The sequence below is a fragment of the Molossus molossus genome, unplaced genomic scaffold (genome assembly GCF_014108415.1).
Source record: "Molossus molossus isolate mMolMol1 unplaced genomic scaffold, mMolMol1.p scaffold_m16_p_15, whole genome shotgun sequence".
Lineage (NCBI taxonomy): Eukaryota > Metazoa > Chordata > Mammalia > Chiroptera > Molossidae > Molossus > Molossus molossus.
The window spans coordinates 31,653,005-31,680,239 of record NW_023425350.1 but is presented as its reverse complement, the minus strand read 5'-3'; the positions used below and the strand labels follow the sequence as shown (position 1 = coordinate 31,680,239).

The following is a 27,235-nucleotide window of genomic DNA, read 5'->3' as shown; positions in this document are numbered from 1 at the left end:
AGCAGGAAAGGCAAAAGGACAGAAATGATGTCACTGAACCCGGCAAACCTGGGGCACAGCCCTAGCCAGGCCCTCCCTGAGCCCCAGAAATATCTGCCCCGAGGCCTGTAGGGGAGGACATACTTTTCCTTCTATTCTTCTAGGTTCTATAGCTGGTCAAAGAATTGCATTGACATAAGACATATTAACAGGAGGGAGAAAAACAATTTTAACTATAGACACACACATAGAAGCCCCACAAAGATGCAGAAGGAGGCCAGACAGGTCAGTCTTAGCCATTATCCTGAGCTAAGGAAAGGGAAGGGGTCTGGGGCCCCTGCCAGGAGGAGGCAATTCATGGGAAGGCGAGCAAAGGAAATATATGAAAAGCAAAGTTTTCTCTGCTGTGCAGAAAAGTCTCTCAGGTGAGAAAAACCCGTCTCTGGTCGTCTCTTCGTAGTACAGAGAGGGAGACACCCTTCCACCTGAAGATTTCACGAACAAATGGAAATGAAAACAGGTGACCCTACTCTGCTTCTGGAGCCACTCCTGTGCCCGCACTGTTCCAAAATGACCAGCTCATAATGACGCGGAGGCTCAGGAGGTGGCATATTCTGCCCCCCTTCAGGCCTCTATCCCCCCACCCGCTGCTCCTCACACTGAACATCCACAGAATAAACTGGCGTTTTAAAGGCCTCGTTTATATTAATGGAAAGAGGAGTTTATTCCTGGTACTCAGTTCCTGGCACTCAATCCAGCTCCGGCCAAGGACCTGATCTGCTCTGGCAGGATATTTTCTCCCTCTCCCAGAGGTGTCTGGGGACCACAGTGCCTCTCCGGGCAAAATAAAAAGGCAGATTAAAGAATTACAACCTTAAAAAAAAAAAAACCCACTAAAAAAGAAAAGTCCAAGAACAACAGGAAGCTGAACAGGAAGTTCCCATAGCAGATGAAAATATTTGAGAGCCATGCTGAGAGCAGAGGCCGAGGGCAGAGGGGATTTCAGGGACACACAGCCCTGCTGGTGGTCACCGCCACCCATTCCTCTACCACCTCCCTTTCACAGGTGCCCCTGGACCTGCCGGCCAGGCCCTGCCCACCCCCAGAGGCTCTGCAAACCCGTGCTTAAACAGACTCATGTGCACACATATATGCACACACGCAACTTTTTCATGTGCTTGCCCAGATAGGCTGGGACACGCACATGCACACATATACTTGTGCCAACTAATACGTGGGCATGGTGAACCTGTATGCACACAGATGCAGAAAAGGCAAGCAGTAAGAGATTCTCTGTGTGCAAAACTGTGAAGTAAGTGAAAGACAGACCGCGAACCTTTCTTCTCACTTGCTGTTTTAGCATCTCTCCCCGGGCATGCAGGCCTCTGATGTTTAGCTGCTGTGAGGCTTCTCACAGGTGTGTCCCCAAGCCCAACCCCCCAGCTCACCTCCACCCAGGGAAGCCCTCCTTGGGCAGTATCTTAACTCCACCTTTCTAGACTTCCAGTTCTCAGGCCTTTTGATCTCAGAACCCTTTTATACTCAAAACTATAAGGACCCCAAAGAGTTTTTATTTCGGTGGGTGATAGCTACTGACAATAGTGGCATTGTTTGCCATTTCTGCAAATCTCTTTAATGTGCAGCTTAATTGGGAAAGCTGGATTCTTACATAGGCTCCTGCAAAAACTCTCTTATGAGGCGTTTTGGGTGAAGTTTACAAAGAAAACCCAGTATCAGAGATATGCAGTTGGAAAAGAGAGGGCCTCTGGGATCCCCCATGATAGGCAGCCTCTGAAATGTCTCCAACGGTCCCCACCTCCTGATGTTTACACCCTGTGTAGTCCCCTCTCCTTGGGTGTAGACGAGGGGCAAGGCAATGCCTGTGCAGGAAGTTGCTGCTCCCTGCCGTGGACTTGTAGGCAGTGTGCACATAATATAGGACTTACTTATTAGTTGCGTTAATGGCAGGATGGGGCAAGGTTTCAGGAGGTGGTCTGTTCCCTCCAGAGCCAATCCACACTCCACACACCCCCATCCTGGTGCTCTCTGGGGAATCACACTGTAACCTTGCAGCTCTTATGCTGGGCCTTGGGTTGTCTTAATCACAAACCATCCCATTTCCTCTGCCTTTGCAATCAACACTTACACAACATTGTCTTCCCATCAGTGAAAGGTCTTCTGTCTGATTACCACATGTTCATCCAGGCCCAAAGCCATTCAGGAATGTCTGGTGTTACAGCCCTCTTTACAGATGGAAAAACTGAGGCAGAAAGAAAAATCAATGGTATCCAGTCAGGGCCTCACCGCCTTGGGTGGAAACAGGAAACCAATGTTCAAATGAAAGGGATTCCTTGAACCCCCATGGACCACCCAGAAGTGAAACTGCCTGATCACTTACATCCTCACAAGCTTGACTTTCCCGCTCCCAAGAGTAACATCCACCCCGGCGATGATGCCTCACATCCTAGACCACGTCAGGCTTCTACCACTGGCATGTGCCCCTGATGATCGGAACATCAGAAACCACCTGGGCACATGGCTGCACTGCAGAGGAACGTGTGAGGTGATGTGACCCACTCAAGGTCATCCAGCAAGTTAGAGGCTTCCGTCAAGGTTCCTGTTCCCCTTCTCCCCTCCATTCCTCTTATAATCTGATTAGAGCTTCATGTGTGGGACCAGTCTCCTCCCCAAGGCTGTTGGGTTCATGAGGGCTGTGCTGGGCTCTCAGCACTTGGCACTCAGTAGAAGCTCAATCAGTGGTTATGAATGGATGAGGGGGCTGGGAAGTATCTGAGTTTGGTCTGTGGCCAGGGTTAGAAAGCTATGCTGTGGTTAGTATTGAAGGTTAGTTTCTGACAAGGTCAAGGTTAGAGGGTCAGTCTGTAGAAAGATGGGGAAGCCAACCATAGGAAGGGGCTAGGAAGTCATGCTTTGTTGGGGGTCCGCCCATCTCTGATGGGGTTAGAGTTCAATCTGGTTGGGGTGGGAGGTTAGCCACTGGTTGGGGTGGTCAGTATTTGCTCCTCGCAAAGATAATCAGCTGCTTCGCACAGCATCCCAAACTTTCTTGCCTAATCCAGAATGTCTAGTGCCCAAGGAGAATCAGGGCCAGCCCCGGGAGCAGAGGGGGCTCATGAGCAGCACCGAGGATCGCATCTGAGGGCTGGAGCGCAGGGCACCTTAGCTTCTAGGGCTGTCCTAGCAGCTGGCCTGCGACACGGGCCCGTGAGAGGAGCAGTGACTGAACGACTTCAGACCCTTGGAGGCATTTCCTGTTTTCCAGTGAGTTGAAAATTCAGCTTCCTGCTTAGAATAGTCCATAGGGATGGTTTCTTTTTTTGGTGGTGGGAGGAGGAGCTGAGGGTGGAGGATGCGGGCTTTGCTGGGCTTGCGGACCAGTGCTCAGGGCCGTGCTGGAGGGGGCGCGGGCAAAGCGTGGGGCAGGGGAAGGAACCCCCAGAAGCCTTTGCCCTGTGTCCTGGCTGCGTTTTAGTCAAGCCTTAGGAAGAGCAGCGTAAGTCTGGTTCCATCCAGCAATCATATCGTTTCAGTGGAGGTGAAATTCTCTGGAAAGAGAAAACAAAAGCGAGCAGGACCTGTGTTGGGACAGGGACCAGGAGCCCAGTGGGAAGAACCGGGTCTTTGGTGCCAACTAGACGCAGATTCAAATCTCAGGCTTGTGTCCCAGGGGCTGACATTGGCTTGAGCAATTTTCTGAGTCCATCAAGACTCGGAGCCCTCATTTCTCAATGGGAAGCCTCATTACCCCTCCCAGGTAACAGTGCCCTGCAGCCTGGGGCGGGCCCCTTGGAGGTCGGCCTCCTTCCCTCCAACGGAGCACAGGGGGAAAGGGGACCCGGGAGAGAGAACAGAGGCGCATGTTCCCACACCAATATGGCCAGTGCCACTTCTGCCGACATAACCTGCTAGCTACTGCTGCTGCTGACCACCCCCCACCCCCCCCCACATCCACAGAAGACGCAGATTAACACCCCATGCGTGGCGGCTGCGACGGATGCAGTTTGAAGCAGGCCCGTTTAAGGAAAGACATCAGCATGGGCCGCAAAGTTAAGGAGGTACTGGCAAGGGACAGGGCCCTTTGATCGCACCGGGTGGTAGGGCTGAGATCTGGAGAGGACCTGGCCTTAGCTCAGGTGTGTGCGTGTGTGTGTGTGTGGGGGGGGGGGGGTGCAAGAGAGGGTGGGGAGGCATCATCCAGTCCAGCCCTTACTCTGATTTCACCTGCTGAGCTGAAATTGCTGGAGGCCTGGTCAGCTGACTCATCCCCCCAGGACAGGCCTACAGCTCAACTCCTGGTAAGTAGCCTCTCCCTGGCCCCTGCTGGCTCCTCTGTCCCAGTCTTTCTCCTCCCTTAGAGTCTCTCCTCCCTCATTCTCTCCTCTCACTCCCTAAATTCAGCCCTGGCCTTCCAGGTTGTTATGAGAGTGTCTTTGTCAAGGGGTGGGGCTAGAACACATATTTTTTAACCACAGTTTGATGTATAACTTTAAAAAAGAAGTCTAGCCCTAAGGTTTGGACCCCCATTTGTACTCTTGCTTCTAGGGTTGGGGCAGCCTGGATCTTCTAACGCGTTGTATGATTCACTTAATGGTCATATTTATTCTTGTTATTTGTCAACACCTGCTCCTGTGTAAGTTCCGTAAGGGCACGTGTTTTAGTCAGTTTTGTTTACTGATGTCCAGATAAATGGCTGGCACAGGGTAGGAACTCTATGAACATTTGTGGAATAAATTTGCGGAATAAATGAGAGAGTGAATCGCTTTGTGTCATCTGTTCTATATGTAAATACTTTCTGTCCTTTCTGGACCCAAACTGTCACTGGTCTGAGAATCTGACAATTTGGTTTTCTCGCCAGAGCAGACGGCATTTTCATGGAGTTGTAAGAACAAAATAAGTTCTATAACTTTTGAGCCTCTGTCTCTTCGTTTATAAAATGGGATTCTGTTTACTTCGTGTGATATTTGTGAGGTTTTAATAAATTACCTGTGTGAAGTGCTTAGCACAGTATCTGGAGCAGAGAAGATAACACATGTCAAACGTAAATGACCAGCACCCTAAGAGGGAAGCAGGGACGGCGGGATCTCCTGACTGGTGCGCAGAGGGGCCTTCCCGGAGCCTGTCCTACAGCTGATGGGTGGCTGCCTGCTCCAGGGGCGGCAGGCCTGATCGGGGGCCAGGATTGTGACTGCTGACCTGACAGGTGGGGAACTGAGGTGGACCTGATCTCAACCCTCAGATGGCATGGACCTGCCCCGGGCAGAGAAATGAACTCTCCCATCACACACAAAGACAGGGCGCCTTTATCGAAGGTCTGTGCTGGGCTCTCTGAGAGACACAATCAAACCACTTCGAAGGATTGCCGTGACCCTGACAACCTCATGCGGAAAACGAGACTGAAGACTACTGTAGCGCTGCGCTGGGACTCACGCCCTTCAGCCGTCCACACCACTGCCAGTGGAGAATCTGCCCTTTGTCTACCCATATCCACCTCATCCTTCAGTGCCCTCTGACCGCTGCCTCCTCCAGGAAGGCTGCCAGGATCGCACAAACCTAACCCCTTCTTCTGACTTCCCTGGCATCATCTGCAGGTTGTCATCGTCCCTCTTGTCTGCATCGGACCTGTCTCATATCCTGCTGGGTTTAAGTTCCCTGAGGGCCAGGACCTGGCCCCCACTGCTTGTGCTCCCTTCCTGCCCCACAGAGGGTCCTTCACTGGTGGGGTGAGGGTGTCAGGTGACCAAGCCACCCTTCCCTGGACTCGGGCTGCGCTCTCGTCAAGGGAAGAGAAATAACAGCAACAGTACTAGACACCGCTGTGGAAGCCCATCTCTGACATTTCACAACAGGCCATGGAAGTAGTAGGGCTTATTAGCACCGTTTGACAAAAGTGGCAACAGGTTGGGCAAGGTACAGTTACCTGCCCAAGGTGGAGGAGCTGACGCCAAACCGCTCGCTGCAGACTCCCTGAGCCAAGGCTGGGCGTTCTTCTTGGTAGATCTCAGTAGCCGTGAGTGGGGGAGACTTGGCTACTCCCTAACAGCTTCACAGACCACGTTCTGACACACACACAGACGTTTCATTCGCAGGCAGGCACAGAAGAGTCTGTGGACATTCTGAGGTCATGGAGTTCCGGCTGTGGTCGGTCTGGGTGTTTATGCGAGTGTCTCGTGAGAAAGGTCCTCCAGGCCAGTGCCACCCTGTTCCAGCCGCAGGATCCGGCTGTCTGTGGGACTCAGGCGACTAAGACACCTCCAAGAAGCAACGAGACGGGCAGTTTGCAGATCAGCCTAGGGTGCCATCCCCAGGGGTGAGAGACAAAAATCATCCTAGGTTTTTTGAGTAATTTGTCATTGAGATGTGCACATATCGTAATGGTACAGCTCAATGAATTATCACAGCGTAAATATACCGTTTTGCCAGGTCCCAGCTCAGAAATCAAAGTCAGCACCCCAAAAGTCCTTGGGTGTGCACTCCTAGTCACCACCTCTCCTCCCCCCAAAAGGCAACTGGCCTGGTTTCTAGCAGCATAGATCATCTGCTTTTACACTTGATAGAAATGGAATCCTCCAGCCTGTTCTCCTTTGAGCCTGGATTCTTAAACGCAATGTTACAATGTTACATTGTGAGATTCATCTGCTGCTGTGTGTAGTTGTAAATCATTCATTCTCCTGGAAACACAGTGATCTGTTGCAGGACTATTCCACATTGACCCATTCTGCGGTGGATAGATTTTTCTGTTGAGTCCAAGGTCTGCACATTTGACTTTGGTACCTACTGGCCCAGTTTCTCAAAGTGATTGTACTAGTTTATACTCCAACCAGAAACACTGCAAGTTCTGATGGTTCCAGATCCTTAGTAAAACTTGTTGTGTCTGCCTTTTTGATTTAGTCATTCCGGTGGGTGTGATGTGGTGATGTGGTTTGATTTAATTTGCATTTCTCTGATGACTGGGGAAGTTGAAGACTTTAGGTTCTTATATCCTGTGTGTTTTTCAAATGAGATTTATCTGTGCCAATCCACTTATCTCGAACACCATTAATATCACCTTTCTGACATCCTTGATGCTAATGAACACGCCACCATTTTCCTTGAGGAAATCCTTTCCTAGAATTCTTTATGCTAATAATAACGCCTCCAGGTGTCGATGCAGATAAAAGAGCTGACGCTCTTGCAGCGGCCTTCTGAGTAAACAATGTCTATGTATTCAATTAGCTGTTCATCCCTGGAGGGTGTACTCCTGATGGGGACAGATGGTCAGCCTTCAGGTGTAGCTTAAAACTAACATACCATGGATGTAGCATCATTATCTAGGCTAAAGTACTTTCAAGTGAAAAACAGAATTCATCATGTGGCTTCTAAGCCTTCTCTCCAATCCAGCCCTTTGCCACTGCAAGGACTGTGATGGCACATGCCTCCTGGGTATTTTATCACACGGGGATGTTCAGTCTGTCGGTAGCCCACGCACCGGACTCTGCTCGGGCACAGGAAATAAAGAAGGGGCGATTACCCCATGGGTGCCCTCTGCGAGAGATCTGTTGGGCCTCCGTTCAGGGGCACAGCCACACAGACAGTTTTCCTAAAGCAGCATCTAACCCTCGCCAGGTCCTAGTCCCCAGGGCTTCCCGGGCACAGACCTGCCAGTGCCCGAACATGGTTGAGGTGGGCGAGAAGTTCCAAGCTAGAGATGCTAATGAGCAGCTGGCCTTTCTTATGTCGTCAGTGGGATGTGTGGAGCACATGGATTCGGGAGGATGTGTTCTCGCATCTCCAGGACTTTGGAGCTGTCTCTTCTGGGCCACTAGGTGATGGGGGTGTAGACCAGTCATATTTCGCTCAGTGAGATGCCTGGAGATGTCTTCTGGCCTTGGTAGAACAGCTCCTTTTAATTTGTTTCTTCTGATTTTTATTTAAATTCATAGTAAGACTGATACACTGATGGGAAGCAGGCTTCTCCTGGGGTGGTCATTTACCTAGAAACGGCTGCCTGGTCATGGAGGAACATACGTGATAAATACACCCTTCGTCTTGTGGTGATCTAAGGCCCAGGCTCCTGCCTTGAGGTCGGCAGGCAACACTGCCGGGAGGGGAAGCCCGCGAAAGGAGAGTTCTGCAGGGTGATATACATACCAGCCACTGGCAGGCTTGTGAGAAGTGGTGTGTGGGCTGCCACTGAGGTCATCCCCTCCTCTTAGAACGACACATAGTAAAACTATAATCATTCCCATAACTCTTAAGGAACAGGGAGTTTTGATTCATTGAAGTTTCTGGTGAACTCAAGTATACTCGTTTCAAAAGCATACTTTGAAGAATCCATGCTGGAAGGAGAAAAGGCGGAATCTTGTAGGACCAGCCCAACATGCGGGGCTGGCAGGAGAGGAGGAACTCAGAGGCTGGGCAGGAGAGGTGGGCAACAGATTAGCATGAAGCCCCACTGGCCAGCCTGCACCCCTTGCCCAGCCTGCAAGGTGTTTGCAGACTAGGGGGTTTCTTGGACTCCAAGGGCCTGAAGTTCTGAGTAGCAGGTCAGAGATTGAGTCCTGAAGAGGCTCAACTGGGCATTGGTTGCAAGGAGATCCAGCATTTGCTTCTCGAGAAGACAAAGACGGTGCTGCCTGCTTTGCCCGTGCCCCAGCACACCCAAGCAGCCCGTGCCAAGACAGCCCAGTGCCGCATCTGGTCCACTCAGGCCCCCTGCGTCCCTCTGGCTGGCAGTCCCAGAAGCACAGAGGTGAGGCTGGGTGGGCACGGGGAGCAGACAAGACTATTGGCATCCTTTGTGCATCTTCAAAGGACAGGGGAAAGCTGAAACTATGTCTAGGTTTTCAAATTTGGGAATCTCTAATGCACAAAAGGCAAAAAGCTTCATCGGTGCCACCTTGCCTCTCACAAGGGAGATAAAATGTTCACTGCGACTGAGAAATAAGATTTAACATCACTGTGTTTATTAGGTTCTGAAACAATACACATTCACATCCTTTTGAATACAGTACATTTGGCACAATAATGTTTACAATGAAATAACACTAATGAATGGCAAGAGATTAAAATTACATCCAGAAAGGAAAAAAAATGTACAAATAAAGCATCACAATACAAAAAAACAAAAGCAAAAACAAAAAACCCAAAACCCTAAAATTGAATATATTTTCTATTTAGCCAGAATTATTTTGCACATAATTTAAAAAGAGGTAATATTTTTAGCCTTCTTTTTTTTTTTTTCTTTTTAAAGCAAGAATGCATTGATGTTGTTTTTTCACCCTTGGAGGAGAAAATTATGTTTCTACTTCACAAATTTTCTCACTTCCATAATGAGAGAACACAGGACAGCAATCCTTCATATATTTTTTGACTTTTTTTTTACACTCCATTTTATTTTTCTTAAAGAGAGAGAGAGAGAGAGAGAGAGAGAGAGACAGACAGACAGCTGGAAAGATTAGAAATCATCAGAAATGTAACAGTGTGTCCGCTTCCAAACTCTCGTGAAAACTAAAATGAAACAATGAATACTCAAGGAACACACAAGCTATTTTCTACAGACTACGTGGGGACTTGAATCCGCCAGTGCGAGCACTTGATCAGCTCCAGCCCCAGGAGGGAGGTGTCCAAGCAAGCGTGGAGCTTTGGGTGTTGCAGGGGCTCTCTGGGCCAGGCAACCTATTGACTGACTGCCCGGAGCTGCTGGGTGGAATGTATTATTATTTGACTTCCCAGCAAAAATGCCAGTTGCCCTGTTGGAAGGGCCCAACCCCGCCGACATGGGAACACCACCAAGCCTTGGACGAGGCCCTTTGGCATTGCGGTTGGGGCGTGCTTGGTGTTCGAAGTTCATCATGGTGAAGAAAGCAGAGGAGAAAGAGAGAGCAGTAGTGATGCATGAGCATGATGGGCAGTATTGTCATGTCTTCCTAAAAAATGAGATGATGCCACCATGAAGATGTTTCTGTGCTTGTACTCAACTCCAGAAGATAGTCTTTCCCCAGTACGTCAAGTTACCGAAGATAAATTAAATTAATCTACTGTTCTTCATCACTTCACCAGTATGCCAAACACACAGACTGACAGAGCATAATATTTGAAATTATCATAAGAACAGATAATAATTACACCTGAGTTTTTAAAAAATAAAAACAAAAGAGAATTGAATGTCACCATTAGTAACAAAGGCTATGACCAGCCAGGTGCAAATATGGACACCAGCTCCCTCTGGGCCCGAGCCAGTCTCTGTCCATGCTTAGTCACCACCATCAAAAACATTCCTTTCTCTTCCCCCTCTCTATCAGGACATAATAGAGCACAGGAGAACTATATGTGAGATTTAACATAGCTTAATATATGTTTACATCTTTTAAAACAAACCAAAATGAAATTAACAATACGAAGGAGTCCCCCCACCCCCCCACCCCAAGAAACAAACACACCTTATCTCTCGGTAACTTGAACCAATACACATACAGAGTATTGCACCTGGACATTATTAGAATTATTCTTTCATAGACTAAACTTTTCTAATATGCCTGAACATGCAGCAGTTGATACCTCTAAATTCAATGAATTAATTCCACAGGCCTTGCAACAAACACTATATACAGAGATCTCAAATGTACAAAAGGCAAAAAGCTCCATTAGTGCACTTTGCCACTCACATGTATATATATTTAGGGGCAGCTGGGAAATCCACGTGCAACAGTTGGAATGGATTCCATTCCTGGCTAAATCAGTTCAGGAAAATAGATAATCAAATGACCTCCGGGAAACATATACACAAAGCCACAGAGAACCCTTGGGAATCAAAGACTGTAACACTGTAACACTGTTAGCATATCTGCAGGAGGTAAGTTGCATCCATTAAATAGTGTCCACGTGGGTCGCCTTTACAGGTCACACAGAAACACACCTCTGAGTCCGCCTGGCCACATGGTCAGCTTTCAAGCAAGTTGCTTTTCAGTCTCTTGACACCCTTTGTTTAACCTCAGTCTGCTTGTTGCAAAAGCAGATATTTCATATTCAACTTTCCATGTTTAATGTTTAAAAATCACGACACAGTAGTACGACCATTTTGTAGAAGTGCGCAAAAAGAACACACCGCTGCGGAAAATAAATAGAATTTATACTGGGAGCTTGGGCTGAGACTGAAAAGAGATGGGAGCCGCGTTTCGCCAGAAGCCCAGGGTCTGGCCATCGCAGTGGCCTCGGTGTTGGGGCAGAACTTCGGCAATGAGGACTGGTGCTCATTTACTTCCCCCTCAGTTCCCACAGCTCCCAGCTCCACTGATGTGTGAAGAGCATACATCCTGGACAACTGGTTTCTCGTTGCATATTAGCCCTTTAATATCAACCTGTGTTAATACTGAAATTTATATCTCTTGGCCAATTAGCAAATTTGAGGATATATTTTCAAATGTTAATAGAGTTCAAAATCAAATTTCTTTTTCAAAAAGAGTGATTTCTTCCATGAGATACATGCTTCCACCACTTTGGCATGCCCCCAAGCCAAAACCAAGGCAAGCAAGAATTAACCATTCCAGACAAACCAACACAGGTCGCCAACCCGTGCATCTCCCAGTCTCCCTCCTCCGCAGGCACGCCTCCGGGTGCCCAGCCTTGTGCTGCAGAAGTACAGCCTCTTCTCCTGGACAGAGGGCAGAGGATGGCAGGCGGGGGCTACAGGGATGAGAAGCAAGAGTTGCTGGGACTCTGTGTCCAATAGCAAAGCCTGAGTCTTCTTGTTTCCTTTTAAAATTTTTCTTCGCAATAAAAGAACTGAAGTTGCTTCACTGCCAGGAGCCCCGAGAAGTGGAAACAGGCTTGCCAACAAACCCAACACAGCCACGTGTCTAGCTGACTGCTGACCCAACACGATGCCCCTTTACCGGTGAGCCAAGAACCGAGAGGGCCTGCTGGTCACCAGGCAGGAGGGCGGAGCTGGCCTGGGCTACGGGAATGCAATAAATAGAGTGGACAGGGACCGGGGCTCTAGGGAGAAGTAGTTCAAAACCTTCTGAGCCTCTGGAAAACAGCAATCCTCTCAGCACCCCTTCCTGCAGCATCACCAAACTCCACCTGGAGGGGCCTCTCAGGGCATCAGGTCTTCACCAAAGTAGGAGAAGCCTTTGAATTCTTCCTGGTTGATCTGCTTCACAATCGCTTCATCCACAAGCGTGAGGACTGGCTCTTCCCGCGTAAAGTCTTGGTCAAAGTTATTGACGTCTCTTTTGGTTTTCTGTGAGAAGAAAAGAGAAAGCACTGACTCCAGGCTGACCTTCCTCCCCAGGACCCCCCGCCGGGAGTGGGCATCGCGCTGACCAGCCTCTTGCCAAAGCAGGCCACTAGCTACTGAGAGCAGACAGAGCTGTTCGATGAGGTCACGATGGATGGCCCCAGGACCAGGAGGTGACAGAGGGCATGGCGAGGGAAAAATGAGTTCAGGTGAGAAGGAAGAAGGAGTGAGGGTATGATGGAAAAGCAGGGAAGTGGGATTCCCACAGACTGTGCGTGTGCATGTGCGTGTGTCTGAGAGAGTGGGATGCACAGCTCCCATCTCAACTCCTCCTTCCAGCACCTGCCCTGACCCTCCGGCTTCGAGATCTCCCTCCCTGTGGCCCAGGGAACCAACGCAAAGCCCCTCCCACAAGGTCTCCAGTGCTCTTCCTCCCCTATAGGTAGACCCCACAGCCCTGCCGGGTCGGGTCCGTATGACATTCTCCTGGTGGCAGGCAAATGGGCAGGGGTGGAATGTCTTCTGGGAACCCTGCCTTGGTCCTTATCTGCTCTCACCATGAACCCTATTTTGTGCTCTCATAGTATTGCTACTAGTACACGCAACACTCTCGCTTGCAATGAATTGTTGATGGCTTTGTCTTGACCAAGAGTTCTTTAAAGGCAGGGGCCTTGTTTTATTCAACCTTGGTTTCCCAGCAACAACCGTGTACTGAGTAACTGAACATGCAAATAAACCCACCCCTGACTGCCCCAATCAGAAGGACCCCCCAGCTGGAGGCTCGAGCTCCCAAAGTAGGGCTTATGGCAAATCAATCCTGCTTTGAGGAAAAAATCAGGCAGTGTCTATAATGCGCTCTGTCTCTAAGGGCTTCCAGTTGAGCTGGGAACCAGTATTTCTGCTGGACCGGTCTGCAAAGGTCAGGAAAATCTTACATGGAGAAGTGGGGGACTGACTGAGACTTGAAGACTAAGTTATAATCGTGTTGGAAGAGATGGGAGAAAGGCACCTGGTCAGGAAGAAAGATGGGACAAACGCAGGGGGCAGGAACAGGAAAGGTGTACACAGGACAGTGGGTTGCCAAGCTGCCTGGGGCAGAGCCCAGCGTGAGGATGGCGGGAGGTCAGAGTGGAGTCCGACAGCAGTGCCGTCAACACCCGGCTCCCGGCCCCCACAGCCCGCAGCACAAGCTGAGAAGATTGTAGGGGTTCCAGCAATACTTTTTCAGACACACGTGAACTGGTGTTACCCAGGATTAGTGACCTGGAAGACGGAATACAACTTTTGCAAAGATTACCATTATTATTTGTAGGAGGAATAATATTAATAGGGGCTATGATCCGTGGAAACCCGTAACTTAAAAGACGTTAGTAAGCAGTCTGTGAAAAAGGGGCTTTGAGATAAAGTTTTACTTTGTACCCTGCTCTTGGAGATTTGCCACGCACCTTGGCAAATGAAAGGCTCTGATGTATCCTAGAGTCAAGAAACCCGGGTCACGCTGTCCAGGCCGGGCTTCCTCAAACCTGACCCTGACACTTTCCTGAATGGCTTATTGATATTTCTCCCGAAGCCGAGTTCCGCAGACCCAGGCTCGGGAAGAGCTGCTCTACAGTTTACAAAGCACCGTCACAGTCATTGGCTCATTGGGTCCCTGGAACAGGGTATTATTATCCTTACTGCACAGAGGAGGAAACCATAGTTTGCAGAGGTTTGGTGATTTGCCAGTCACCCAACTAGTTAAGAGCTGAGCCAGACTCAAAGCCGGGTCCCAGTGTGATGCCTCCCGTGGGGTGGAATGTCTGAAAAGCTGGACACTGGAGAACTGGGAAGACACAGCAAGGGCCAAATTCAATCAGAAGATGTTTAGGTAAAGCCGCCAGGCTAAAACAAAGCCAGAAACGCTTGCCAGCAGGCCAGGACGGCGGCACGGGGCTGCGGGTCGAGGAGAGAAGACGTAATGTGGACGGGGCGAGCTCAGCGGGGGAGTCTTTTTCCGAACTGTCCCAGACGGGAATCAGAATCAGATGGACAGCACGGAGCAGGGGTGAGATCATCTTCCAGAACCCATCCATGCGGCTTGGCATCTTCTCCCTGGGCTTGAGCTGCACAGCAGGGAGGTCTCAGAGGCCTTGGAGGGGGACAGAGGGAGACACAGAAAACCGGAGGAGCAGAGACGGACCTGCAGCGGAGGAAAGCACGTGCCGCCCTGGAAACGGGAGAGCCTAGTGGCTTAGTGTCTGTCAGGAGGGCTGGCCCCGGGCAAGGGGACTCTCTGCTTTCCACCTCGTGCGTGCGTACAGAGAGGGAGGACAAGGGGGGCCCTCCAGGGAGACGGACTCAGAGAGGAACCACAGTGACGCATATCGGACACGGGAGGGCCAGGGCCTGGGGGAAAGCGTGGGGACGTCTCCCCTGAAGATCTCTATCGAAGGAGGGAAGGGTGCACTCTGGCTGGGGAGGGATGCAGAGTGCGGGCCTGCGATGCGGGGTGAAATGAGTCCAGGAGGAGGAGTGGGATGGGGAGAAGGTGGGGGTGACTTGGGAAGCACTGAGGATTATCCCAAAAGACAGCCATGGGGCATCATCAGTGGGGACAGGGGGGCAAAGGGGACTGGTGGATTGGAGGGGCAGGAGTTGGGTTAAGAAGACAGGCCAGGAGATAGGGCAGGAGAAAGACTCAGTGTAACATCCCCAAGAGTGGGCCGTGCCCAGCTCTCCTGCATGTTCGGGGGCAGGACCCCCTTTGCCCCCCCGCTCACTGGTCCCCAATGAGTAGTGCGCACTGAACCTCGGGGGATCTGCAAGTGCTCTGGCCCTGGCTCTCCCTGTGCATCTACTTGTCTGTGCCTCAGCTCTCGGGCACTGCCATCCATTTGTCATGGAAACGGGCTTTTGTCCTGAGGCCCACTGAGCATGGGGACGGAGCTCGACTCCATGTGCTGTCTGAGTCCCACAGTCGCTGACTGTGTGCCGGGAGTCAGGCTCTGTCCACACCGCTAGGAGTGCATGCTCAGAGCACTGCAGGCTGCTTGGGGACCCTTCACTCAGCTCCGGGCTTCCCAGGTCTCTGAATCCCCAGTGGTATCTGAGCGAGTGTGCCCTCTTCAAGAGCTGGACAGGAAGACGCATCTGGCTTGTCCACCCCATATGCAGCCTGGCCCAGGCCTGTTCTCCTGGGACATGTTAGGTGCATGTCAGTCACTCACTTCTAATTCCAATAGCCAGCACCCCACCCGGGGCAATTCCTGATTATTAACCTTAGAGACTTGGGAAGTTTCCCAAAGCAGTTATCTCTGGGAAACACCGCTGCCTTTTCATAGCGTGCACGCGGCAGACCATCCTCAAACGGGAGGAGGGCTGGGGATTCGAGCCTTCGCTCGCTGACCTTATTCTTTGAAAAGCTGCTGCCTCCCTCTCAGGCACAAGACTTGACTCCAAGCTTCCAGGGGGCAAACTCCCAGAGCCACGCCCTGTCTCCCTGGTCATCCCAAATGCCCCCTAATGCCTAAGCCAGACGCAGCCCACATGGCACAGCCTTCGAGGTGACACCGGGACACGGTCAACAACCTTCTAACTCTTCAGACCTCACCTCCTCCATGAAGCCCCCCAGCCCTCGGCCCACACGGAGGGGAAACTGCACAGAGTAGGAGAAAGAGCACCGGTGACCTCTCATCCCTGCACTGTCCCTTCCTGGTTGTACGACACTGTGTGGTCACTCTTCGAGCCTTGGTCTTTTCATCAGTAGAACGCAGGTGCCTTGAGGTCTAAATGAGATGCCAAATGTTAGGTGCCTCAGTGCAGACCCCAATATGTGACAGGCACCCAATAAACGTGAGTTTCTACTCTCGAGCCTCAGCACTTGTGTGCCCTGGGCAGGCACCGTGCAGAGCGTGGCTGTTACCGACAGTCCACGCGCTCTGCCCATCAGTGCCACGAGCTTCTCGGAGGCAGGGGCTCAGTCTTACATTTCTCTGCACGCCTCCAAATCCTAACTAGTGCTGAGCTGGGGCGTCCTGAACACGCAGGGCTTCCTCCAGTGACAGGTTCTTCCAACAGCGCCTCACCGCTCCTGGGGAAAGCCCCGGGTTCTCTCTCTCTCTCTCTCTCTCTCTCTCTCTCTCACACACACACACACACACACACACTTCCAAGGCCCTCCAGGCTCTCGTCCTTGCCCACCTTCCCAGCTTCATCTACCACGAAGTGACGGGACTCAATGGCGTGCTCCTGCCTCCAAGCCTCTGCACAGCTAGCCTTCTGCCTGGGACCCCTCTCCTCCCTGCCTTTGGCCCTGTGTCCTCGTCACTGAGCTGACTTCTGCCTACTTTTCCTGTCTCAGCTTAGATGCCCTTCCTTCAGGAAGGCGTCCCTGGATGTCCATTATCTCTCCCAAACCTTAAGACGGCACTCAGCACACTGGATGTCTTCTCAACGAGTCTGCGAGCTCCTTAGTGGCAGGGGCTGGCCAAACTCTCCATTCCATCCCCGCGCAGCGTGACGCTGGCACACAGTGAGCGCGCAGTCAGTATCAACCAGAAATGCACGAACGACTGCACCTCTCTTGCTGCTACTTTATCCAGAGCCAGCAAAGTGATGTGGGTTCAGAACCAGTGGCAGCCGACCTGCCGGAGGGGGGGTCTTCCACTGGGGAGGTATAGGTGGGGGCCGCCCAGACCGCGGCAGCCTCACAGGGCCCCGAGAGACGGCAGGCCTGCGCCTGGCTAACGGAGTGCCCTCTCCCGGCAGCAGTACTTGGGTACTGGGGTTCCCCGACTGTTGGTACAGGACGGAAACAGGCTCAACCAGGGCTTGGGGAAATTGCATTAAGACGGATGGGGTCAGGGGAGTTTAGGACTTGGTGGGTATGTCCCTAATCCTTGTAGTTGGACTAAAGGGAAAATGGCATTCCTATTCCCTTCAGAGATAAGGTCTAGGGTAACCTTGATAAAAGGGCACATTTCTGGGGTCTGCACTGGGGGAGAATTATGGAGACAAAGTTATAGTCCTCCAGATCCTTCTGAGAAACTGCCTCTGGGCAGCAAAGGCACTGAGCTTGTCTTAGGAATCACTCCGAGGCCACTGAGCCCTGGGGACCCGGCCGGGGGTGGCAGCGTGTGGAGCCCACACAGACCCGCGCAGGCGGCCTCGGCGCTTGCGCCCTCCATGGCTGACCAGTTCTCACACAGCGCTCCCCGTCCTGAAGCCATAACACAGCCCTCAGAGCGGATACCTGCTCCAGTCTCCATTCGGTCATCAGGAGATCAACAGATAACTGTCGAAAGCGCTGAGGACACTCCCTGACTACAGGCTGGTCCTGGGGCCGGATTTCATGTGGCTGCCTTGCTGGTCCCTGCCCACCTCTTCACCTCTGCCTGGCATGACCGCAAGAACATAGGTAGGTAGAGTGACTGTAAGCCAGGGGTGCCCTGCCCATGACTGTGACCAGCACTGGGCAGACGTGCCGTGCCCACGTGGTCTCCAAAATGCCAACTTTCCTCGAGGTACCATGTCAGGTTCCAAGTCCCCAAGCAAGTCTTCCTTGACACACCCTCTCCCCGTTCCCGTGGCTCTTCCTGGGTCCTGCATTCCTCCCTTCTTCTAGTAGTCTAGTGCGTCCTAATGCCCTCTCTCCTCCCCCGCGCACCTCATTCCTCCCTTCTTCTAGTAGTCTAGTGCGTCCTAATGCCCTCTCTTCTCCCCCAGGGCACCTCATTCCTCCCTTCTTCTAGTAGTCTAGTGCGTCCTAATGCCCTCTCTCCTCCCCCAGGGCACCTCATTCCTCCCTTCTTCTAGTAGTCTAGTGCGTCCTAATGCCCTCTCTCCTCCCCCAGGGCACCTCATTCCTCCCTTCTTCTAGTAGTCTAGTGTGTCCTAATGCCCTCTCTCCTCCCCCGCGCACCTCATTCCTCCCTTCTTCTAGTAGTCTAGTGCGTCCTAATGCCCTCTCTCCTCCCCCAGGGCACCTCATTCCTCCCTTCTTCTAGTAGTCTAGTGCGTCCTAATGCCCTCTCTCCTCCCCCAGGGCACCTCATTCCTCCCTTCTTCTAGTAGTCCAGTGTGTCCTAATGCCCTCTCTCCTCCCCCAGGGCACCTCATTCCAAGCAGGACACACACCAGACGCCTAATATTCATTTGCTCAAAATAATTTTATTCACTGTAACAATCAAACTCAAAGTTCCTCCTAGCTTTGAAATGTCAGTAGTCTCATCTAAGCTCAATTTTCTGCGTTAACATATTCTAAACGAAAAGGCAAGAATTTCAACAATGAGAATGCTTGCGAAACATCAGTTAACTGCAGCTTGGCTCCATAGTGTCTTGCCTGGCTGGAATGTTGGGTTGAAACAGAATTTCAAGTTAACTATCATTTACCCAGAAATGTCTCTAAACATAGTCCTCCATCCCCCACACCTCCTTTTAATTTTCTTCACCAAGTACTGGTCATACTTTTGGGCTTTCTTTATAGAGAACAGGGCAACACATAGAGAGTCCACGTGGCCCCAGGCTGCCCACGGGCCGTGGGCAGCCCCTGTCTTGCCCCTGCTGTCTGTGGTCCCTGCTGTCTTCCATCCATCCCCTTAGACTGTGGCGGTCAAAGCCGCCGGATCCATTCTCGACTCTGGTCTCAGCAACATGTTCAGTGGCATAACCCTCTACTTGGTGGGAACCCTCAAATTAAACCACTGTTTAAGATAGCATCAATGTTTTATCATCTCCTAAGTAGCTGTGATAAATCACAGTTTCACCAATCCACTGTAACCTTGCTATAGGTTGAATTGTGTCTCCCAAGTAGATATGTTAAAACCCTAACTCCCAGTACCTCAGAATGGGACCTGATTTGGAAATAAGGTCTTTGCAGATGTCATCAAATTAAGATGAAGTCGCTCTGGCCACTTTGGCTCAGCGATTGGAGCGTCGGCCTGTGGTCCAGAGAGACCCGGGTTCGGTTCCTGCTAAGGGCACGTACCTCGGTTGCAGTTTGTCCCCGGCCCCGGTTGGGGTCGTGTGGGAGGCAGCCAGTCCATGTGTCTCTTTCACATCGATGTTTCTCTCTCTTTCTCTTCCTCTCTCTCCCTCCTGCTCTACCTGAACAAAAATGGAAAAATGTCCTCAGGTGAGGATTAAAAAAAAAAAAAATTAAGAAGAAGTCACTAGGGTGGGCTCTAACCTAGTGTGCCTGGTGACCTTATAAGAAGGGGCCATGTGGACACAGAGACAGACGTGCTCAGGGGGAAGGTCATGTGAAGAGCCACGGAGAGTGTGGCACTGCCACCAGCCAAGGAACATCTGGGGCTACCAGGAGCTCACGTGGCAAAGAAAGGACTCCTCCCCTGCAGGCGTTGGAGGGTGCACAGCCCAGCGGACCCCCGGGCTCGGACAGCTAGCCTCCAGAAGCGAGAGACAATACCCTCGTTTGTGGTACCATGCTGTGGCACCCTTAGAAAACGCAGACAGCCCTGGCCGGTTTGGCTCAGCAGTTAGAGCGTCAGCCTGCGGTCCAGAGAGACCTGGGTTTGGTTCCCGCTAAAGGCATGTACCAGGAAAAAAAAAAGTAAAGAAAACTCAGACTTACCATAACTTTCTGAAATTGACTTTTCAAATCCAAATGTGATCCTTTCTATTTCACCTCGATTTCTTTTTATTTTGCTATTTATCTCTAGCCTGTCAGGAGCACCATAAATAATGATTCTATAATTTCCCTCTCTGAATCTCAGTTTATTTGCCAAAAAAGTGGGGATCATAAATATGCCTAGATTGCCAAAGGTTATGTGAGAGCCTCTAAGTAAAGCTCCTTTGCACTCTCAGGTGCTATGCAGATGTCATTTTAATTCTGACACCCACGTATCTGCTACATCCTTCGGCTTGTGCGTCCTAACATCTGACGGGCACGCCGCCCACCTCGCTGTTGGGATGCATGTAAAGTTAGTGTGCACGACAGGGTCAGGCTCGGACCCTTTACCCTGCCCCCTACGACTCCACAGCGACTCCAGTCCCACCAGCACACTCTGGGAGGGACTGTGACATTCACAGGCAGGTTCTCCGCTTGGTCAGGAGGAGGACATCAGACTCATGTGAGATCTCCTCATTTTTAAACACAGCCTGGCTGAACGGGTTGCACAGGGCTCCAGCTGTGACCTCCACTCTATTTGTTGTGTTGCTTCTACCTTTTTGGGGAGAAGAAAATCAAGACACCTTTGCTTTTTAAGCACAAAGGATTCGCCTTGTGGTGTTTAAAGATGGGAAGCACTTGGTTCCGGCCATCCGCTGGTCCACAGGAGAGTCAGGCCTCTGTGGAGAGCCACCAAGCCCCAGGCAGGCTTTGGAGTGTCCCCTCCCCACAGTCAGGTCTGCTGCCTCCTGTCCCAACCACTTCTCAGGGGACACTGTCCTCCCCTGAGGCAGTCTGCATACACGGATACAGCTAAAAATGGACCGCGTCCCCCAGACCACCAGCATTCTGAATAGACAACCACAGCTGAACTCTGTCAAAATGCTGGAAACTCTGATTAGCAAACACGAGCCCCAGGTTCACACCTGGCAAATACTCCAGTGACCCAAGGAGCGCAGCCGCCACAATGTGTCTGTGGACGAGCCGTCTATCGGGGTCTGTAGACCCAGCCCTCCGGACCTGCGCTAGGGGGGAGGGCGGGATCCCCATCGGGAGGAAGAAGTTACCAAACCTCAAACCCTGGTTATGATGCTTTTTACACAGAACGGCGGGGCAACTCCCCGAAGGTCGTCTGGAAAGCAGTGCCCATTTAGGAACCTACAGAGCTTGAAAGGAGAACCCAAGACTCAACCGCCTGGAAACTGCCCTCAGAGACTCCGGGAACCCGGTCCTCGCCGGCCCTTGGCAAAGGGGGAGCTTGTCAAGGTGGCTTTCAAAGCCGCTTCTACCTCTGATTCCCTGGCTCGCTCGTGAGTAAGAGGAAAGGACTCCGGCACGGCCTTCTTAGCCTGGTCCTCCTCCAGAGCAGAGGCCGCGGATTTCCTGTGTGGCCAGACAGTCAATATGTTCGGCCCTGCAGCCCACAGGGGCTCTGCCACAAGGACCCCACTCTGCGGCCATGGCCCAAGCGCAGCCGCGCCCAAGATGGATATGAGCAAGCATGGCTGTGTTCCAGTCGAACTCACTTTGTGGACACTATGGTCGAGCCTCGTGTGTCACACAAGGTTCTCTTCAACCACTGAAGAAACCGGAAAAGCATAGTCCGAGGGCTGCACAAAAAGGGGCAGTGGGTGGACCTGGCCCGAAGGCCGCCCTGGACAGTGGGCCCGGCTCCTCGAGCCTGGTACGTGCGCCCAGTGCGCAGCGGGGGGGTTCACTGCGAAGAGCCACAGATTTCAGTCTCCCCTCAAACAAACCTGAATCCTCAGCGCTGCAATACCTCTCTCTGAGGAACCCACAAGGAGGGGAACGCCCCGAGAAACATTCTCAGGGCCTGAAATGTCCCCTGTGCTTAGATCCTCAGCCCACAGACGGGGCGGTGGGGGCAGCACGGGGGCTCCCTCTGGCCCTTGGTTACAGGATTAGCAGGAAGGCTCAAGCGTCCCGGTGGCGATGGTGGGGTCAGTGCACCAAAGGCTCTTCCCAGAGCGGCCCTTTAAGACCGGGTGAAGCCAGGCACCGCAGCTTTAGATCCACAGACACTGTTCTTCGTTCCTGCTGGGGAAGGAGGCATTCTTCCTGCTTCCTCAAACCTTCCCGGCACACCGCCTGTGCCGGGGCCTATTTGACTCTAAAATCTGTAACAAGAGTACACAGCATGCATTCCAGACAAGAGGCATTGTGGGTCCCGTGGCCAAGGATGAGTCCTCATCACCTGTACGGTGAACGGCGGCCCTTGATGACATTCGGTAAGGAATTGAGAAATGGCCTAGACGTCTGTCAGCGCCCATGAACCGGCCCGTGAGGCAGGCAGGGGCTCAGGGCCTGCCTCTCCCTCTGCTGCCAGTGCCCAGGCCACAGCCCCGCCTGGCCAGCTCGTTAATTAAATAGACCCTCTGAGTCCCCAGGGGATGGCAGAGGGCAATGCTTTTGTCACACAGGTGAGCTCACCACCCTCCAAGACTAGGTATGCGAGCCAAGGAGGGCCCATTTGCCTCTGAAATGCAGCAAAGGAGCTCGGAAACCAGCCCCGGGCCCCCAACCAGGAGGGTCCCCGGCTGCTGTGTGGGAAAGGAATGCTCCTTCCTGGGGAACCACCTCCAGCCAGGCTGGTGCCCCTCATGCACCTCGTCTCCCCATGCCTGTCTTTCCTGGCACTTCCTCCATCGCCCTTTTGTCCACCAGGCTGGAGGCTGGTTCTGCTCCGCATCTGTTTTGTGTTTCTAGCCTCAGCACAGTGCTCGGCACAGCCTCAGTTTCTTCATGTGGAAAATATAACGAAGCTCACCCGTCCTAAGTGCTGTACCTGTCTGACTCATTTGACCTCACATACAACCCTACTGGGAGGCCCCCACCCCCACGGTTAAGATTAGGAAACAGCTTGCCCAAGGTGCCTGCCAGCCGGAGGCACGGCCAAGAATGAATGCAGCTCGTTCTGACCCCGAGGCCCTTGTCCCTGGCGTGTGCCGTCCTGCCTCCTGCCCGAGGCGCCAATGTGTCCTGTGTGCAAAGGGCTGACTGGCTGCTGCCAGCAGTGCAGTTGCTGTGTAACAAAGACACAAACAAACAACTGCACCCTGCCCTGCGGTCCTCACCGTGCCCGAGGCACCGACCTGCGCCGGGCGCCTCTGGGTCATTTCTTAGGCCTCCGGTGAAGAGAGGCCTCACCCTTCAAGACGTTTCATTACAGACAACAGTAAGAGATACATTTTCTATATGACCTAGTGCATGGCCCCTCGTGCCGCCACCTCGAGAAAAGATTCAGCAAGCTCCCCTCTGCCTCCACTGTCCGCGATGCGGTCCAGGTTCCGGTCTAACATTCTACTCCGTCGCATCCCATCCTGTCCCTCAGGAAGTTTTCCTGTACCTGGCCCACTACACTGATTTTACAACCTACCGTTGGCTAGACCCCAAAGTCGGATAAGGGGCACCCAGTAGTGGTGCCTGGAACTGAAGAAGTATGGAAACACAGTGTGGATATCCAGGAACACAAAGCCTCAGGAGGAGACAGTGCCCTGCTTGCCACGGCTTGCCCGGGGCCTGAGCTCCTGAGCCAGGCTCTGCGACGCGCGGCCCCACGCAGCGGACGTGCCCCGGCAGGACCCGTGCCCGGCGCTGCCTCGGGAGCCGGCTCCAGCTGAACGCGGGTCGGCGCCCAGGGCAAGCCTGGCCCCACTCTGCTTCTAACCACGGGCCCTTTCTCATTCATCATCTGCTCTTCAAAGCAGTGTTATTATTGACAACTATTGGGTTGAGCTCTCCAGGGATAAATACAGGTACCCAAAAAACTTTCCAATCTGGTCCTGGCAAAAGTCCCGTTCCTCCACTCACTAATCTCCCTAATCTTTTCGCTCCTTATTTATGAAAATGTCCTAGATAGAGATCAGTTCTTCTGGCCCAGGATTCATTATTGCTGCTTGCTGGATTTGAAACAGGAACTGTAAACACTCTACTATATGCCTCTCAAGTCAAGATGAGGTCACCCACCTCCTTTTACCATTCAACAATTTTAGGTTTCCTAATGCAGGATCGGATCGCCCCCCGGTTCCCAGGCATGCACTGGAAGCGGTGAGAAGGGAATTTAGAGATGGAGCTAAGAGAGAAACCTCTGGAAAGACCTACACAAGTCATTTATTCCACAAGTATACAGTGGACTCCCCGTGTGCCAGGAGCTGCTGCTGAGGACGCAGCTGTGAATATGCCAGATTACACAGTCCTCCCCTACAGGTTAACCAGATCTTGCTAATTGATGTGGGTGATGGACACGTGGCGAATCTCTCTACTTTGGTACATATTTGAAATTTTCCATAATAAAAAGTTAAACATATAGTTCTCAAATCTCAAACACATGATGCTGAATAAAAGAAGCCAGACACAAAAGCGTGCAGGCTACACAGCTCCGTATGTGTGGAACTCTAGAAAGAACCGTCTCTGCTCCCGTGACAGAAAGCAGGCGAGCGACTGCCCGAGGCAAAGGGCTCTGGGAACTCTTCTGGGAGCGGGACACGTCCTACCTATTCACTGCGCTCGCGGTTACATGGGTGTATCCATTTGTTAAAACGCGTCAAAATGTACCCTTGAAATGAATACATTTTATTCGATGTAAATTTTATTATAATACTGTTGATTTTTAGAATCTTCAAAGCCCTGTCCTCATGGGGCATGTTTAAATGGAGTGGCTGTGCCTGGGACAAGTCTTGGGGACTGTGTAAGGTCTCATTTTACAGGAAGGGCACAGAGAACTCACGGTCTTGCTCAGGGCCTCACAGATGTTAACAGCAAGGACCGGCTCTGTCCAGCATTTTCCTCTGAACTCACTTCCTGGGACCCAGCTGGGGCTGAATTCTGGAATCCCATGTTCGGGGTGGCTGTATTCAGAAGCTGAGGTGGAACACCCATGTCCCAGGTACCTGGGTCCCCGTGGCCTAAATCCACCGTGCCTTTCCAGGAAGACCCTGTTATTTTTAAACACTAGCTGACAGGCCAGCAGTGGTGGCAGGGGGGAGGGAGGAGGAGCCTGCCTGATGTCCCAAGTCAAGGTCTGGTTTATTTTGTAAGTCATCTCAGTTGATAAGCCCGACTCTGGCTTATCGTCCCATCTCTCTACTTAAGGTAATAAACATATTTCACTGTCCTGGCCATTCCCTACCCTCCTCCATGCCTAGCTGGGCTCACACACCTGATCTACTCCATTGACATCCAAGTTCCATACTCCAAGAAAACCCCTTTCGACTGCCGTAGATCCCAGCAAGAAGCAGCCAGAAGAACACGGAGGGTCAGTGGCTGCAGGCTCATGGGCCAGGTCTTCTTTGAAGAGGCTGAGGTTGACGTGTACCTTAACGAATCTTCACAAACCTAAGGTGTGTTTGTCAAACCCCAGAACTCTAACATAACACTTAAGTGTCAAGTTTAGGCCAAATCCAACTGTAATCGTGGGCTACCCCAGCACACATCATGGGGAGTAAACAGGGCACCATCCCCCCTGTGCAAAACTGGGTGTCCAAGAGCTCTTTTCCTCCATGACAGATGTACCCTGAAGAATCAGGGTCCTGGACTTGGTGGCTGGGTGGGCAGGGGAACCCAATCAGAATGTCCCTGGTGCCTGCAAAGAGCAGATTCCGGTGTCAGGGCTAGAGGCCTGAGCCCCTCCATGGGGAAGGTTAATGCCCCTTCTGCTTCTCCTCTGCTGCACATCACTCAGCCTCTGACCACTGCCCCTCCACCCCCAGCTCCCGGGCCACCCTTCCGCCTCCTCTGCAGGGACAAGCAGGAGAGTACTGTTCAAGTGGCCCTGCCTGGACAGGACCTGCTACAGGCCACAGGTGGAAAGAGTCTCCCAGGACACACAGAGGCCCTGCCTCCCACCTGTCTTCCTCACATCATCTCTTTCCCTCCATCCTCTATCAAACCCCAAGACTCCCCTCCCAAAGTCAAGTCCTGCATCTACCCTATTGTCTAGTATTCCTCAAGTATTTATGTCATAGCATCTCCTCCTGCCACCTGAACTCCTCACAGTGGTAACGTTAAGGTGACAGTAGGGGAATCTTTTTTCCTATGTTGACTCCCCCCAAGGCTCACAGAGAGCACAGATTACAGCCTCAATAAGTACCTGTTCAAAGAGCCGATCCTAGTCCTGTCCTGCTTTCTGAGCCTTTTCCCAGGCAGACCTCTCTTCCTACCCTTCCTGGTTTTCTCTGCCAAGATCCAGCTGTTCTAGAGAACCTTCCGGACTGCTCCTCTCCTCCCTCCTTCCTCCAGGCACAGCCCCGGAGGCCCCACGGGCCCGGGCAGGTGTTACCTCAAGTGCCACTGGAGCAGGGAAGAGATTCCATTCAATATACACCTGTTTGATGAACCCAGGAAGGCAAATCCCAACCTAACAGCTATTAAGTCATGAATGAAACCTCTGGGGCTCATAGAAATGCCCGGCCCAGGGCTCAAATTCCTACCCCCTCCCGCATGATGGGGGAGAGGAGAACCAAAGTGAGGTGCGGCAGCCCCCCTCGCCCGAGGCTGCAGGAGTGCTCCCGCAAAAAGAATTCTCAGGTGGAGAAATCTCTGTCAAAATGCCCCCTGAGGCTGCTTAGCTTGGAAATACTTGGGAACCGGCAGTGAAGCAAGGTGCTGAGCAAGTTCACAGAACAAAGAGGGGCAGGTCGTATGAGAAGTTGGGGTGCTTTTCCAAAGTTGCAAAGAGGGGGAAAATTCTGGTGTTTGGGGTGAGTCACCCACAGTATCGCATCGCCTCCCTTCTCCTCGTGCTCCCCCAGCCCAGATTAAGCCCCAGCGGGCTCTCTGGCAGAGTCTGAACCGTGTGTTTTTTCCCCGTCTTCAGATGCCCTTCTGTCTGTGATGGCTTCTTCCCTGACCGCATGGTGCCATCTCTCATCTGAACTCCAGGCCCCTCCACACCTTTGGAACAGGAATATGGTCAGTCCAGCCTCCCCTAAATAGACCCCACTGTCTGCACCACTATCAGCATCCCAATGCTCGCTGTACCTCAAACACCGTCCTAATCAGTTCACACAATTAGGGATTTACTCCTCACAGCGATCTGGTATGGTGGATGCTGCTATTCCGTCTACGGATCAGCAGACTGAGCTTCAGAGACTCTCAAGTGCCTGTAGCCCACGCTGAAACCAGGCTGCATGGGATTCTATCGCCCAGCCTCCAAACCTCACACCCCCTCCCGCAGTCCTTGTGTTGATTCTGGGAGTCTCGGGACGAGAGGAACAGGGGCTTTCACAGGCTGGGTGGGGATGGTGAACAGAGAGAGGAACTAAAATGTACTGGGAACCTACAGTGAGCAAAGTATCTTGGGCTTCTATGTAATCCTGTTCATGATTCTGTGAGCGGGTAGTCTCATCCCCATTTTATAGGTAAGGAGGTCGGGGGGCTCAAGGAGGCCAGAT

The 27,235-nt window shown here is 52.0% G+C and overlaps 1 protein-coding gene across 2 annotated transcripts in view; it reads right to left on the bottom strand.

Annotated features, from left to right (window-relative positions):
* Positions 1 to 9,206: 9,206 nt before the first annotated feature.
* PRKCE (protein kinase C epsilon) overlaps positions 9,207 to 27,235 on the bottom strand; it is a 483,491-nt gene continuing 465,462 nt past the window's right edge. The window contains exon 15 of one of the 2 annotated variants that reach the window (XM_036262555.1): positions 9,207 to 12,220. In XM_036262555.1, coding sequence (XP_036118448.1) covers positions 12,074 to 12,220 — 147 coding nt within the window. In that variant the 3' untranslated portion in view covers positions 9,207 to 12,073. The remainder of the gene's footprint in view (positions 12,221 to 27,235) is intronic. The other variant, XM_036262554.1, reaches the window with a different exon arrangement.